At 48.4% G+C, this 16,635-nt stretch overlaps 1 protein-coding gene across 2 annotated transcripts in view; it reads right to left on the bottom strand.

Annotated features, from left to right (window-relative positions):
- GNB1 (G protein subunit beta 1) overlaps window positions 1-16,635 on the bottom strand; it is an 89,504-nt gene that overhangs the window by 26,918 nt on the left and 45,951 nt on the right. For both annotated transcript variants that reach the window (XM_080803152.1, XM_080803153.1), the window contains exon 2: window positions 4,013-4,115. In XM_080803152.1, coding sequence (XP_080659278.1) covers window positions 4,013-4,069 — 57 coding nt within the window. In that variant the 5' untranslated portion in view covers window positions 4,070-4,115. The remainder of the gene's footprint in view (window positions 1-4,012; window positions 4,116-16,635) is intronic.

The raw sequence follows: 16,635 nt of genomic DNA, 5'->3' as shown, positions 1-16,635 counted from the left end.
ACAATTTCCTCCTGCACTTTCTGTTTTTCCTTAATCCCATCCGTGAGCTCATGTACTTCAAGACATGCCACTGTCTGATCAGCACCCCTCGGAGAGCCTGTGTTTCCTCACAGTCTAAAGTGGGACGAGGGGGCACCTGAGTGGTTCAGTCGGATGTCAAACTCTTGATCTCAGTTCAAGTCTTGTTCTCAGGCTTCTGAGTTCAAGCCCTGAGCTGGGCTCCACGCTGGGTGTAGAGCCCACAGGCACGCGCGCCTGCATAAGTAATGGGATGACAAGGTCAGTCCGCTGCGATCTTTCAGCTTAAAAACAAATCTAAGAAAGCAAGGCCTCTTAGAATCATCTACTACTGCTTGTTTGATTCCCTATGCCCTGCATTCTTTAACAAGTATGTATTCCCTGGGTAGTCAGGGGAAAAAAGGGGGCTTTTTTTTTCTTTTTGAAAGAAAGTCTTCCCTTCCTGTTTGGTGTAATGGACTTTGCCATCCGTCCCTGTGCTGTACAAAGCAACCGGCCCAGACTCAGCTCCTGAGACTGGCCTGGACAGGGGGTACACAGAAGGCTGCAGCTCGAGACCTTGCCTCAGGATGTCCAGCCTGGGAGCGGCGAGCACGTGAAGACAGCAAAACAGAGGCCTGTCATTCAGTGTGGGACACACTGAGTTCTTGAAGCTTAGTTCAGAAAAGGAATGTGAGGGCGCCTGGGTGGCTCAGTGGGTTAAGCCTCTGCCTTCGGCTCAGGTCGTGAACTCAGGGTCCTGGGATCGAGCCCCCACACTGGGCTCTCTGCTCAGCGGGGAGCCTGCTTTCCTCTCTCTCTCTGCCTGCCTCTCTGCCTACTTGTGATCTCTGTCTCTGTTACATAAAGAAATAAAAAATCTTAAAAAAAAAAAAAAGAAAAGGAATGTGAAATAATAAAAAATACCTATTCTTTAATTTTATTTATTTATTTATTTATTTTTAAGATTTTATTTATTTATTTGACAGACAGAGATCACAAGTAGACAGAGAGGCAGGCTGAGAGAGGGGGGAAGCAGGCTCCCGCCATGCAGACAGCCCGATGCGGGGCTTCATCCCAGGACTCTGGGATCATGACCTGAGCCGAAGGCAGAGGCTTTAACCCACTGAGCCACCAGGCGCCCCTAAATTTTTATTTTTAAAATATTTTATTTTTGGGGTGTCTTGGGTGACTCAGTTGGTTAAGGGTCTGCCTTCAGCTCAGGTCATGATCTCAGGGTCCTGGGATCCAGGATCCAATCCTGCATCGGGCTCCCTGCTCAAGGGGAAGCCTGCTTCTCCCTCTGCCCGTCCCCTCAACTTGTGCGTGCACACGCCTCTCAAATAAATAAAATCTTTTAAAAAAATAGATTAAAAATAAGGAAAAATAAAATATTTTCTTTATTTTTCATTTTTTTAGAGAGAGAGAGCATGAGAGCGCATGAAGCAGGGAAGGCAGAGAGAGAGGGAGGAATAGACTCCCTGCTGAGCAGGGAGCTCAATGCAGGGCTCGATCCAAGGACCACGACCTGAGCTGAAAGGAGATGCTTAACCAATGGAGCCATCTGGGCGCCCCAAAAGATTTTATTTTTAAGTTCTCTACACCCAACATGGGCCTCGAACTTGCAATCTCAAGGCCAAGAGTCACGCACTCCCCTGACTGTGCCAGCCAGGCACCCTCTATTCACACTTTCAAATCCCACAGGTGGTCACACGACAGTCCCGGCCCCTGGGAAGAGGCCTGCAATTCACAACGAAGCGGAAAGAGAGGCAACGTGAACACTCGGACTTTGTTTTTTTTCCCCAAAATTTCGATGTCTTTCCCTATGCCATGCGAAATTTCTTTCTTTCTTTTTTTATTTTTATTTTTTTTTTAAATTTTATTTATTTATTTGTCAGAGAGAGAGTGGGAAAGAGAGTGAGCAAGCACAGGCAGAGGGAGAAGCAGGCTCCCCGCCAAGCAAAGAGCCCGATGCGGGACTCGATCCCAGGACACTGGGACCACGACCCGAGCCGAAGGCAGCTGCTCAACCAACTGAGCCACCCAGGCGTCCCTCTTTCTTTCTTTTTTTAAAAGATTTTTTTATCTGTTTGTCAGAGAGTGAGAGAGAGCAAAAGCAGGCAGGGGGAGCAGCAGGCAGAGGGAGAAGTAGGCTCCTCGCCGAGCAGGGAGTGTGACGCGGGACTCAGTCCTAGCACCCTGGGACCACGACCTGGTCCAAAGGCAGATGTCCAACCGACTGAGGCACCCAGGCGTCCCCACACAAACTTTCTTTATCTGTTATGCACAGATCTGAACCCACGATGAACAACTTCTAAACAATAATTTATAGCTATCAGAAAAGCAAAATTCTGAATTCTATATTCTGGAAGGTGGACAAGCAATGTTAAACAAATCTGATCAGAGCAAACCATTAAAAACACCAAGTCTTGCTTATTTTTATTGAGCTGTATCCAATTTTTTATTTTATTTTTTTTTAAGATTTGATTTATTCATTTGAGACAGAGAGAGAGAGAGAGGGGAGTACGTGAGCATGAGCCTGAGGAAGCAGGCTCCCTACTGAGCCAGGAGCCCAACACCGGGCTCGATCCTAGGACCCGGAGATCATGACCTGAGCTGAAGGCGGACACTTCATCATCTGAGATGCCTCGGGTGCCCTGTGTAGTTGATCTTTTAAATGTTAGGATTTGTTAGGATTTGAAATTTGAAAGATACTTTGTATCCTCTTGGCTGTAGATCTTTAAAAATTCCATTATCTTTTCTCAGGTGTAAGAAAAAAACTTGGCTACCACGATGCTGATGCTTCTTTCCCCAGTTACCACTAGGCTTTCTGAACACAGAGCCGGTTATCTGAAGGGGATGAAGCCCCATCCTTAGAGCAGACTCTGAAAAATAAACTGCTGTTTAGACATACACTGAAAAAATGATGCTCTGAAGAGAGGTGGGCCTTAAGAAGCCCCTTCAAGTGGACACGAATCTGCCTCAGTGTCCTAGAGAATGGGTCCTCTGGGGGTCGACCCCTCCTTGTCACTGTCTTCTTATGGACAGTGTGAGAACAGGAACAAGTACTTGTATTTAATGTTTCTGTAAAAATGTTCATTCTAAGTTCTGTCTCACAAAATGGGAGGAGAGCAGAATTCATGTCTTCAGAACCCTCCCAGCCCTGCCTTTTCAGAAGTGCATGGGCTCTGCGGTTGGCCAGGCTGGGAGCTACTGGTTGTACACGGTGGCTCTGTTTCTCTCCAGCTAGATGTGTCCACTCCCATTAACAGCCTATCAGAACTTGCAGATGCCAGCATCCATCCCAGGACCCTTCTCTAGGACAACTCGGGCACACCTGAGACACTTTCCCCTGTTGTTGCTAATACTCTTGTTTTTAAACAAGTTTTGTTTTAAACAAGTTTCCTGTCGGGGCGCCTGGGTGGCTCAGTGGGTTAAATAAAGCCTCTGCCTTCGGCTCAGGTCATGATCTCAGGGTCCTGGGATCGAGCCCCGCATCGGGCTCTCTGCTCAGCGGGGAGCCTGCTTCCCCCCCCCCCCTCTCTGCCTGCCTCTCTGCCTACTTGTGATCTCTCTCTGTCAAATAAATAAATTTTTAAAAAAATCTTAAAAACAAACAAACAAACAAGTTTCCTGTCCTCAACTTAACAGTCACAAGGGAGGGAAGCAGACACCACACTCTACGCAGTGACCAAGAAAATGTCGTGAATGGGGGGAAAAAAAAGTCATGAATGAATTCCCAAGGTTAAGAAAAAATAGAGAGAGAGACATTTATAAATTCTATGAAAACATTTTTTGTATATTTAAATAATGACATACTGGAAAACAAAACCCTGAAAACCACATCCTAGGCCAAGTATCTGGCTCCGTGAGCATATCCTGCTCCAGTGAAAATTCAGTTTTAACCCAAAATACTATGTAGTCATTCTGAAACCCACCTTTCCCAAACAGGTAACATCTTACCTGAAATTTGAATGACTTATAAACCAAGTTAAGCGCACATACAGCTACATACCCTAATTTGGTTTTTAAGCTGCTCGGCCTCCTGCCGCAACTGGTCAAGTTCACTCATCTTCGGGTGCCAGTGCTCTTCAGTGCTACCTCAAGGAAACTGAGATCTGAAACAGAAATACAAGCATAAGGAAAATTAATAAACGATGGCTGAGTAGCTTAACGAAGCAGGTGAGGAAAGGGAACCGGCATTCCGAGAGCTGCGGTTTTATCACATGTCAGAGCACTTCTCTTCAGCGCTCACCAGAACCTCTACAGTCCCACCAAGGGCTGGACCGGTCAGACGCGATCAGTACTGCCCACCAGCCTTTCAGTGACGAAGGCAAGTACACACTCAGAAGATGGTGGTGGGATGAAGAAGCAAAAATGTGTGGAGCAGCATTTTTCCTGAAGGATCGGAGTCTCACTCTAAACCCAAGAGCGTAAGACTGACGTTAGAAAAGCTCACACGGACAGCCAGGGACGTCTGTTCAGGAGACGAGCAGAGTGGCAACCGGACAGCCCAGAATCTCAGCACCACGTCGATGCTCTCGAAACCAAGACCCCCTCCGTCGCCGCGCCCCACGGATGTCAGAATGTTCACATAGCAATTCTGAAAGCACTCAGTGTGGTATCCAACAGGCTTCTGGTCCAGGGACATCTCACTCTCCCACCAAAACGGGGTCCCAGGAAACAGCAGCACTAACTCCGTCAGGCACAGGCCGAATTAGGCTCAGTACAAACAGCCCTGCCACCCCAGTCTCCTTAGACAGCATTCCTTAAATCAGACTGAAAGCAAAGTCTCCCTGTTAGACCAGACCTACCTTCCCAAGGCAACACCGTACTGGGGTTGTATTTCCAACCAAGAGCATGAACGTTACACCAGTCATGGTTATGACCAATGTATCTCAAAGCTGAAGCTATAATGACCAACATCTCGATCGCCTAAGCCTACGGTGAGCGCCCACACGCAAATACGGCTCATCAAAGGACCTCAACGTCCTGCGCAAACACACACCGGAGACTGTACGCAAAAGTGACAGGGTTGATGTTACATACACCAGATCTTTAATTCACAATAGTTTTTCTCCTGAGACTGAAACCTATCTGGGGGAAACTAGAGCAGGCAGGAAGCACATCTGTTAGAGTTCCCAGTCTAGGTCAATCTTCCTATTCTGCACAAAAGCATTTAGAATAAATTTACATGGTTTACATTACAGAAACTTGATGTATACTTACTGATGAAAGCAAAAAATATCTTTCCCACTAAGGAGTATCTTTAAAAAGTGTGTGTTTGCGTTCTTAGTTCTTGCTTTCAGCTGTGCGATCTATTCACAGCTACAAAAACAGGCCGGGCAGGAGGCAGGGAGCAAGGACCTCCAGGAAGCAACCCCCGTCGCCGGTCCTGCCCTTCAATGACAGTCCGTGGAACCACCAGGAAAGGCCGCACGGGGACGGGACAGGGAGCGAAGGCGCCTCCGGGAAGGCGACACATGCTGACACGGTTTCAGAAATATTTTGGACCAAAATAGTTGTTTCTAAAGCCATTACTTTAGGTGGGAGCTGGAAGCACGTGGAAGGCTTCCAAGATACTTGGAGCCTCCCCGGTGAGAAGCAGCATTACTGGAGCGCGACGCGGGAGCGGCCGCCCTGCAGACACTGGACCCGACGCCACCGGCTGGTGCTCCCTCCGGTCTTCACGGACACACGCCTCAGAGCGGCAGCCTACGGACAGTAACGCATGCAACAGGGACAGCGCCAAGAGAACAGGAGGTGACTTCTGAAAGAGAGAGCTGGGAAGCGGGGATGACGCGTCCCCCGGGTTTGTGGACTGCTGCGCGCCGCCGGCCAGGACACCCTGCCACGGCTCCCGCGCGCGGACCCGTGCTACACGCCGCGCACAGTCACGCCGGCAGCAGCACCCTGCCCCGTGTCAGGGAACTGCTCTTGGTCTGCAAAGAAGCCCTTTGACTCAAGCCTTCCAAAACCAGTGCTGAAGAGAAGTAATAGCTAATGGTTGGCGTGGGGTAAACGGAATCGTTACTTTTACAAACAAGTAAAATCTTTTAAAAAGATGGAAGGGCACCTGGTGGCTCAGTCGGTCAAGCGTCCAACTGCAGGTATCAGCTCAGGTCATGGTCTTGGGGTCCTGAGAGGGAGCCCCGCTCCGTGCTCAGAGGGGGGTCTGCTGGAGATGCTCTCTCTCTGCCTCTGCCCTGCCTCACCTCCCATCTGCACGCATGCTCTCCCTCTCTAAAATAAATAAATAAAATCTTAAATTACTGGGACGCCTGGGCGGCTCAGGCAGTTACGGGTCTGCCTTCGGCTCCGGTCACGATCCCAGGGTTCTGGGACCAAGTCCTGCGAGTCCCGCGCCGGGCTCCTTGCTCAGCGAGGAGCCTGCTTCTCCTTCTGCCTGTTTCTGCCTGCTGATCCCCCTGCTTGTGCTCCCTCTCTCTCTGACAAACAAATAAATAAAATCTTAAAGAAAAAACTTTGTTAGTTTTAGTCAACAAACATAACTTCTGATTATAACTTCAACACTAAAAAGTCAAGGTTAGGGACGCCTGGGTGGCTCAGTGGGTTAAAGCCGCTGCCTTCGGCTCAGGTCATGATTCCAGGGTCCTGGGATCGAGCCCCGCATCCGGCTCTCTGCTCAGCAGGGAGCCTGCTTCCTCCCTTGGCTCTCTGCCTGCCTCTCTGCCTACCTGTGATCTGTCTGTCAAATAAATAAATAAAATCTTAAAAAAAAAAAAAAGTCAAGGTTAATTTTTAAAGTAAGGACTAAAAACAGCAAACTCTTAGGACCTAGGTAAACAGGAAGTACTTTCTGAGATGCTGGGTCTTTAGATAAAAGACCCAAATTCTATTATTAGGTGGGATGACCCCACCTAATAATAAGTTTAAGTACTTCTTTAGTTAGATGTTCTTAAGTTTAAGTACTTCTTTTAGTTAGATGTTCTTTTTAAACATATTATAGAAGAATATATACATGATAATCACCCAGGTATATTGTTCTAAACTAGAGAAATGAATTAATTGAAAACCCAAGTGTCTGTATTTTTTTTAAGATTTTACTTCTTTATTTGAGAGAGAGAAAAAGAGAGAGCGCACGAGTGGCGGGGAGGGGCGGAGGGAGAGGGATAAGCAGAGTACTGTGGCCCGAGCCGGAGGCAGATGATTCACCGACTGAGTCCTCCAGGTGCCCCCCAAGTGTGTTTAAAACGAGAAGATCCACTTACTTCAGTTACCCCATAAAATTTCAGAAGCAATAATATCAATACTTGCTGGCTTGAATCTTTAGTCACAAGCAAAGAGAACAAAACCAGATCTATTTCTCTTTCATCAGTAAGTATCATAAATGACGACTGCTTTTACTTACAGATCCCTCTATAATCAGTGTCTGCATCTGAGTCTCAAGAGAGAGACTCGAAATACATGTCTGTTCATTTTTAAGAGAAGAGGTATTCCTGTGGCTACTAGCAATAAAGACAAAAGTCCTTTCAAACCTATTTAATCCAGACAACTGGTCTGGTGAGAAAAAGTAACCTATGGTTAAGCATTTAAAAATCTTTTAAAATTACATTCTCTATTATCCACATCAAAGGTGTATTTTCTGAAATCAAATCTGGAAAAGAAGTTTTTTCATAGATGGACGGACTTTCACTGATGAAGGGGCACTCAGGGTTGTCCAGCACACTGGCCCTACTGTCCCAGAGTGGGTGCTGCCCAGGACCACCTTGATGAGATGTGCGTGTACACCCTCTGCTCGAAGCTAATGGACACGCTCCTGGGGTCACAGCCTGAGTGTGGAAAGTCAGACAGCAGCACCATCACAGTCAGTGCTGCCCCACAGAGAAACTGGCACCCACAGGCAAGGAGTGCACACATTCAGATACTGGCGGAACTAAGAGGAAACAAAAAACTTCCCAATTCCCATGAATTAAAAGCTCACCCCAAATGCTCTTCTATGAGGATACAGTAAATGAAATAAACAAGGTACAGAACAGTGTATGTGTGATGGCACGTTTCTCTCTGTGTGCAAAAAGGACAAACATCTTCGCTAGTGTAAGCAATGGTTTTTCTGCACACGCGAGAGAATGCTAACAGTGGCTGTTTGCAGAGAATGAAGCAGGGACAGTCGGGCAGCTCCTTTCCACACTATCTTCTATACATACACGTATTTTTTTCTTTTTAAAATAATGTTAACAGGTTATCTGGGCCCTGACACCAAGAAGCATTCACTGTTTTGCCCATACTTTTGGTTTTAAAAAAAACCCAATGTTTTTTGTTAAAACATAACGTGTTTGTTAAAACACGTTAATGTTTAATGTTAACTTTTAACTGGAAGAACTATCATGTATCACTAAGAACAGTGAGGAAGATGCAATAAACACTTGGAAAATTGCCTGATGTATATTAAAACAAAAACAAAGTTGTGTAATAATTTTAGCTATTTTTTTAAAAAAGATTTTGTTTATTTATTTGAGAGAGAGAGAGGAGGGGAGAAAGCACAAGCAGCGGGAGCGGCAGGCAGAGGGAGAGGGAGAAGCCGGCTTCCCGAGGAGCGGGGAGCCCAAATCCCGGGGCATGAGCCCAAGGCACACGCTTAACCAACGGAGCCACCCAGGAGTCCCTAATTTTAGTTACTTTAGAAGATTAAAATATATATTTTAGTGGAAAAAAAGACATTTAAAAAGACTAATAGCATTTTGTTAGAATTATTGGTCATATTTTCCTCTTCATTTTCTAAACACTGATAATGCAGTTTATGTTATTTTGGTTAAAAGAAAATGTACATCTTGAAAGTCTTACTTACACGGAATCACTTTGCTTTTCTCTTCACTATCCTTAGGTCCCCAAAGCCTTCAGAAAACCCCACCATCGGGTCTCCGTGGCCCGGGTTCCTTCTCCCCTTGCTAAAGTCAAGGCTAAGCCCTGGCTGTGCTGACTCAGTGCCTTCGCTCATCTAATCCAGTAAGACAGGACCTGCTGAGAGTTTCATATCTGTTCTTCATGACCCACATTGCCACTAGCTCTTATTTAGAACGTCTATCCTAGAAGTACTTTTCATAGAAATTTAAATAACTTGAAAGTGTATGATCTGCCCTAATTCAGATTATATCCAAAATCTTTGTAAGTCAAAGCGTTAACACAAATTTTTTATTCAAATATGTCACATTTGCAACATAACGTGCTTCAGGTGGCCCCCATCACTTCATTTCCCTCTCATCAAGACCCCAGTAAGGGGTGGGGAGGAACTTCAAGGGTGCCCCCCAGTACCCCCGTCGCTGGCAACGACACTCACACTGCAAGGCTTGTTAATGACAAAATGGGGTGATTATATCAAAAAATGATCCTTAGTTTTGGTTCTGACACATACTAGGAATGTGACACCAAAGCACCTTTCAGTCCAGTCCCTCAGGGAATGGTGTTACCTACATCTCAGGGCTGAAATGAAACTTAAGTAAGACACAACTGGGGCGCGCGCCGCAGGCCCTTCAGCGACTGGACTGTGAAGCACACCTTCCAAGCGCAGCCGCCACGGTGCACACACGTGGTCTCATGGGCAAAAGGAGGCAGCCCGAGACGCCAGCTGCTGGCTACCCTGGGCCCACGGTGGCGCACGGAATTGGACGGCTGCAGCACCTGTCAGCCTTTGAAACCAAACTGCTAGTTACTTTACCCCAGAAGAGGGTTTATTTGGGAAGAGCAGAGAACTGCGATTCCGGACAAGCAAGCCACAGTAAAACCGCAGGCAAGTTCAACAAATAAAGGGAAGGAACGGTGTTTTAGAGAAGGAGGAAGGAAGGAAGGAGGAGGAGGTTGGGAAGGCTGTTTGGAACGAAAGCCCATTGGAGAGAAGCAGGAGGTCAGGGTAGTGATGGTTTCTCGCTGGTTGAGTCACAGGGCGAGTGGAGCTTTCTTTTCTTTTTTTAAGAAGGCTCCACATTCAACCCCGAGGTCAAGAGTCATATACTCCATCAACTGAGCCAGTCGGGCATCCTGGGGCACCAGCTCTCTTATAGGAGGTACAATGCACATCCTTTCCCACTGGGGCCTCTAAGCGATGATTCTGCCTGCAACAGACACCCAGCAGTACCAGCTTTCTCTATCAGCAGCCCCTTCTAGTACCCTAGCGAGGTTTCCTGCAATCTTCATACACCTCTGACACTATGAATCAGGGGAAGAAGCCGGCTAGCTAGTTCAGCCACAAAAGTGCCCCCATCATCTCCAAGTCGAAGAAGCATTTTGAGGGAAAGAGTTTCACATGAGGGGCGCCTGGGTGGCTCCGTGGGTTAAGCCTCTGCCTTCAGCTCAGGTCATGATCTCAGGGTCCTGGGATGGAGTCCCACATCGGGCTCCCTGCTGAACAGGGAGCCTGCTTCCCCCTCTCCCTCTGCCGCTCCCCCTGTTTGTGCTATTTCTCCTTCTCTCACTCTCTATCAAATAAATAAATTCTTAAAAAAAAAAAAAAGGAAGAGTTTCACATGAGGAATTTAAACTGATTTCATCAGTCTTTTTCATTCAGAAAAAGAAAGTAGAGAAACCATTACATACTGCCCTAACACAACTGTGAGCCACCCATGGCGGCAGAACCAGGACGCCGTGCTCGAGGACAGGTGCTGTGGCTGAAGCGGGTGCGCAGAGCCGAGCACTGTGGCTCCTCCGCCCCACAGAACTGGTCCGCAACCTCCCGACACTTGAGGGTGTACGCGAACATACCCACAACAGAATGCCACGTTGAAGTTTGCTTTACAACAACCAAAAAGGAGGAGAACAGGCAAGGGCAGATATAAACAAGACTGGCTGTGAGTTGGTCACTGCTGTAGTTTGATGATGAAGTTCCTATACAATTAACTTTTATATGCATTTCAATTTTCCGGTAGGACAGGTTTTTTTTTTAATGTTAGTAACTTTGTATCTTGATTCAAAATCCAAATGTACAGACTTCAGAGAAAATCAGGAAAATGTGAATATGGCCTGGGTGTTCGGTGGCATGAGAGCTGAGCTCTTTCTTTGTTGTCACAGCAGGAGTAAAGGCCACACTGTTAGAAATACTTCTTACCTATGGGTGAGATGATGTGATTTGGGCATTTGCTTTAAAATACTCCAAGATAAAATGGAAGGAAGGAGGAAGATGATTAAATGAAATTGGCAAAACTCTATAAATGTTGGAGATGGGTGATTACGTAATATTTTTTATCTACGTTTGAATATTCTTATAATAAATTTTTTCAAAGTCAGTATTTCTTGGTATTGTCTGACTACATTACGAACATGTGATGAATCTGTCATAAACCTCTTGATTTAAAAGCACGGGAGCACAGGGGCACTGGGTAGCTCAGTTGGTCGAGTGTCCACCTCTTGACTTCGGCTGGAGTCATGATCTCAGGGTCGTGGGATCCAGCCCCATGTCAGGCTCCACGCTGGGTGGGGGTCTGCTTGGGATTCTCTCTCTCCTTCTTCTTCTGCCCCTCCCACTCCCCCTGCTTACACTCTCTCTCTCTCTCTCAAATAAATAAAATCTTAAAGAAAAAAAGTCTGGGAGCACAGGCGTCCCCCACATAGATCGCGCAGTTTTTTCCTCACATTTTTTCCAGCAATGACACAGACTGCGCACCCCTCCAGTTGGCTGCGAGGAAGACTCAACCTCAGGAATCCCCAAATTTGTCTGAACAACCAAATGGTCAACCTTGGAGGTTTCTATATCCGTGTCTCAAAAGTGATAAAAATTAATATTACATTTTGATGATATATTACCATGAAATTAGCTTCTATGAAATAGCAGATATCAGAATATTCAATGAAATAAAAAGTAAACCGTGACTAGTTTTTTTTTACGGGGAACCAAATGGTAATGAAGATGCAGAAAGGAAATGCAATCACACGCTACACCCTCATTTGGCTCTGGCTTAGCGATCCGGCAAACTTTTACATGTTATTTGAAAATTACTCGAGTAGGGTGCAGTGTATTTAAATAGTCCACCCTCAGCATCTCGGACGTCTCCTCAGATTTCCCTGCAACTCAGTTTTCTGATGCAAATTTCACACAGTCGTCCACTCCGGTAAGTGGCTTCCTATTAGGTAAGGCACACACAGAACACGTCCACTTGGCACATTGTACACTTACGGACAATGCAGTATAATTTTTTCCCTAACTTACTGTTTAACCCCATTCAAAGTGCATCCCCTAAAGCACTAGGACGATGTAAACTTAATCATCTTCAGTAGAAGTAACTTCATACAACAATCATGTTAGTCTCATAAACAGAAAAATAAGACACAAGAAACAATCTCTACATACACTGAAATACCTATTCGCTCTACAAACGGTCTGACCATCCCGGGGTCCCCAGCAGACATTCCAGAAAATAGGAGGAGCCTCACTCACTTCAGTTTACCACCTTTGAAAAGTAACGGTTCTCACAGTTTCCAAATGACAACAAAACCTACAGCAGATAATTCATAAAGTCACTGACAGCCAAGTGCCACTCACACTCACACTCACACTGAATTTGCGGGAAGTCAGCGTGTCCCTCTAGAAGTCCCTGCTCAACCCCGAGACCAATGCAGTGGAGAAGCCCGCTGCCCTGTGGGCAGCGGTACCACCCCGACGTGCACGCCCTCCACTTCCCAGCTCCCTGCCAGTGCTCCAGTGAGGAGTCGTAACGGGGCTGTGCGTACCAGAAAGAACTACTGTCTGACAAAAATCGGCCATGCACCTGGCAGCAGCAGGAAGGCAACCGAGCTGCATGGACAGAGTATAGAGCACAGTCTCTCTCACGACCAGAAGTAAGACCAATCACTTTTGTAAGACACCCCGACCCCCGTATGCACAGAGACGTGCCTGACTGAGAAGGCAGCAGTATCGATAACTACAAATTCCAAAGTTCCAGGGCGCCTGGGTGACTTAGTCCTTAGGCGTCTGCCTTCGGCTCGGGTCATGGTCCCGGGATCCTGGGATCAAGCCCCACGTCCAGCTCCCTGCTCGGCGGGAGGCCTGCTTCTCCCTCTTCCACTCCCCCTACCTGTGTTCTCTCTCTCTCACTGTGTCTCTGTCAAATGAATAAATAAAACCTTTATTAAATAAATAAATAAATTCATTCCAAGGTTCCTTGAAACCCATTGCTCAGAAGGCACTATTCACCTACACGTGCAAGTTATTTGCAGGCTGCTATGCAATGCCACATTTAAAAATTACTGTAAAGAATTGATACTTCAGAACATATTAAAATTAAATCTAGGAGCACCAGGGTGGCTCAGTGGGTTGAGCACCTGCCTTCAGTTCAAGTCAGGTCCCAGGACCACGGGGCCCCAGGACCACAGTAAGTGGTCTTACTGTACGACTTAGTGTACGACTGCTTGTTGAAGTCCTTACGAGGAAGTGGGTGCTGCGACTGCCATCCTCTTGGGTTGAGGTGCTGCCCCTTCACGGAATCCAGACCTGAGTCTGCCGTGCCTTGTCTGACTGGTCCTGATGGAGTTTCGTCTTTTTGCCTTGACACTCCGGTGAAAGGTGCCTCCCGTTGGGCAGGGCAGCCACACCTGCCACAGGCTGACCTCTGAAGGTGGCTGGCCTCAGAGCCACAGTGGTGGCACCACGCACGCATCTTCCGTGACACTTTCCAAATGACAGCATCCCCTTGATCATCTCCCCTCTGCAGCTGAGACCCGAGACCAGAAGGCACTCCGTTATTCTCCAGCTGTACTAAATAATCTTAAACTCAGGCTTATTTAGACACTTGAATTAGGCAAGAACTTGAAACTTCGTCCACCTCCTATTTCAGCTGACAGAACACCAGACGGAACCCGGAGGACCCTTTGGGGACCTCCCGGCACTGGACAGAGCCCAAGGGAGCTGAGCCTCGATGCTCCCCTGTAGTGCTGCTGCCCGGAAGGGGGCCTCAGGGAAGGGAAAGAGACCACCCGGCCCAGCTCCATACCCTACACAGTGCCCGCCCGACCAGGCCCAGGAAGCCAAAGAAGTATGACATGCTGACAAGAGCTTGTCTCTGCCCAGGAGCCTCGAGGGACATTCTTCTCACTCTCCAGCCCCTTGACAAGCGTCCCTCATCTTCGAGCAACCCCGCCCCCAAGACACAACTCCCCTCCATGTGCCTCTTCGAGAGCCAGACGTCCACAGGAGCTCGCCCACGGGGACTCTCTCCACCTGTGCCCAGGCCACCCTTACACTCCCCGCAAGGCCGCTTGATTCTTCCTTCCCGCCTGGAGGCAATGGCCAAGGTCTGTCCAGTCTGAAAAGCGAGCCATGAGAGCAGAAACACAACCATACGGGCTGTGTAAATATGTTCCTGTCGACAGCGGTGAACGTGGTCTAACCGACACCCCAAGGAGCCAACGTCTGGGTAAGCAGAGCCGTCCTGCGCTACTCCTCTCAGAACGGACCGTGAACTCCGACAGCCTGCAGCCTGCGTCTCCCCCCGGAATTACAGAAACCAAAAGCATGACTCATGCTCATCAATATATATTAACTTCTTCTGAATACGTCTTGATTTCCCCCCAACAGCTCTGTGACTCTTCACCATCAGATCACTTCCGCCGCAATGGAGAGCAGGTGCGGGCTGGCCGCTTTCGGATCAGGCGTCTCGTCCGGTCTGCGTCCGGAGGGGGAGAGCTCCTCTCTCCTCGGCAGCAGCCCGGCCTCCTCTACAAGCACCTTATTCGCTTTCTCACATTCGTTCACTGACACCTGCCACGGACAGAGGACGCTGTGGTGAAAACACAAACTCCCACCCTCAGGCGCCAGTCTGAAGACGGACAGCCCAACGTCCTTTTCAGGATCTGACTCGGAAAACCCTGATGATCTCACCACGCGGACACCTAACCACTTCAGAAGTAAAAGGGGATTTACGACCCACTCCCAGGTCATAGCTGTGGCCGAGGGGCACAAACTGTGTCCTCACCATCGCGGAAAGAGGTCCTACCGAGTGTCCACGTGGTCACCAAGAGAGGCGGACGCCGTCCCAAATGGCCACAATTCCGACAGAGGCTACTCCAGAGTTACCCATGCCGGGCGCCCTAAGCAGTCTGACTGGCCCACGACGCTCACAGGACCATAAAACAACGCTTCCCTTCCTTGTCACCTGCACGCACACAGCACCCCACCAGGGCAAGCTCTCGCACACGGATGCGACGGAGGTCAGCAGCTCAGGCCGGCCTTCCGACCTGGAGAGCCGCGCACAAGCCTTTCTGCTCACGGCCCCACGTGCTCCACTGAGGCGAGAGACCTTGGCTTCTCCACTGCTAGGGGAAGCACCTTTAAATTGCTTTCCAGGGGCGCCCGGGTGGTTCAGTGGGTTGTGCCTCTGCCTTTGGCTTGGGTCATGGTCTCAGGTCCTGGGATCGAGCCCCGCATCGGGCTCTCTGCTCAGCAGGGAGCCTGCTTCTCCCTCTCTCTCTGCCTGTCTCTCTGCCTGCTTGTGATCTCTGTCAAATAAAATCTTTTTTTTAAAAATTGCTTTTCCAGGGGCGCCTGGGTGGCTCAGTGGGTTGAGGCCTCTGCCTTCGGCTCGGGTCATGATCCCAGGGTCCTGGGGATCGAGCCCCGCATCGGGCTCTCTGCGTGGCAGGGAGCCTGCTTCTCCCTCTCTCTCTCTGCCTGCCTCTCTGCCTGCTTGTGATCTCTGTCTGTCAAATAAATAAATAAAATCTTAAAAAAAAAATTGCTTTTCCAGCTAAATACCATCAATTCAGGAGAGCCCACTCATCAAGGACAAGAGTTTCTGGGTGTCCTCTGTAGCCCCCACCCTCAGGGGCTCTTATACCCCGTCCAGTCAGCTCGCCAGTGCTATCCAGCAGAAACACAACGTGAACCACACGTGGAGGTTTTCATTTTCCCGTACCCATATTAAAAAAGTAAAAAAAAACAGGTCAATGTTAATTTAATTTTATTTGTAAAGATTATTTATTTATTCATTTGACAGAGAGAGACACAGCGAGAGAGGGAACACAAGCAGGGGGAGCTGGGGAGGAGGAAGCAGGCTCCCTGCCGAGAAGGAAGCCGAATGCGGGGCTCGATCCCAGGACCCTGGGATCATGACCAGAGCCGAAGGCAGAGGCTTAACGACTGAGCCCCCCGGGCGCCCTAGGTTAATGTTAATTTAGTAATATATTTATTTAATCCGACATACCAAAAATGTTATTTCAACATGTAAACAATATAAAACAATTACAAATGGGTATTTCACCTTCCTTTGTCGTACTAGGTTTTTGATATCGAGTGTGTATTTTACATTTCCATTTGGACCAGCCTTACTCCAAGTGCTCCTCAGTCAACACGTGGCCAGTGGCCACAACTACCACAGGGGCCGGCACAGCACTGAGCCCTTCCTCCCCTCTTCCCTCCAGTGGGAGATCCTCATCTGGGGATGGGTTCACTTCAGTGTCTTTCTAGGATAGCAGGAACCAGGCTCTCCCTCCACAAAGCCAACCTCTGTCCTCCCAGTCAGAAACCGAGAGAGGCGCATCCCCATTCATACCTGCTCAGTCCTACGCCCCTCCTTCCAGCGGCACCTCCTCCCACCGCGCCCCGCCAGCCGCCCAGCAGCCGGCAGTCAGGGCTAACAGTAACCGGGGTAGGAGGCTGCAGAGCTGCTGGAGACACGGGCAGCTCAGGGAACCGGA

The sequence above is a fragment of the Martes martes genome, assembly GCF_963455335.1.
Source record: "Martes martes genome assembly, chromosome: 4".
In the NCBI taxonomy this organism is placed as follows: Eukaryota; Metazoa; Chordata; class Mammalia; order Carnivora; family Mustelidae; genus Martes; species Martes martes.
This window is presented reverse-complemented; position numbering and strand designations above follow the sequence as displayed.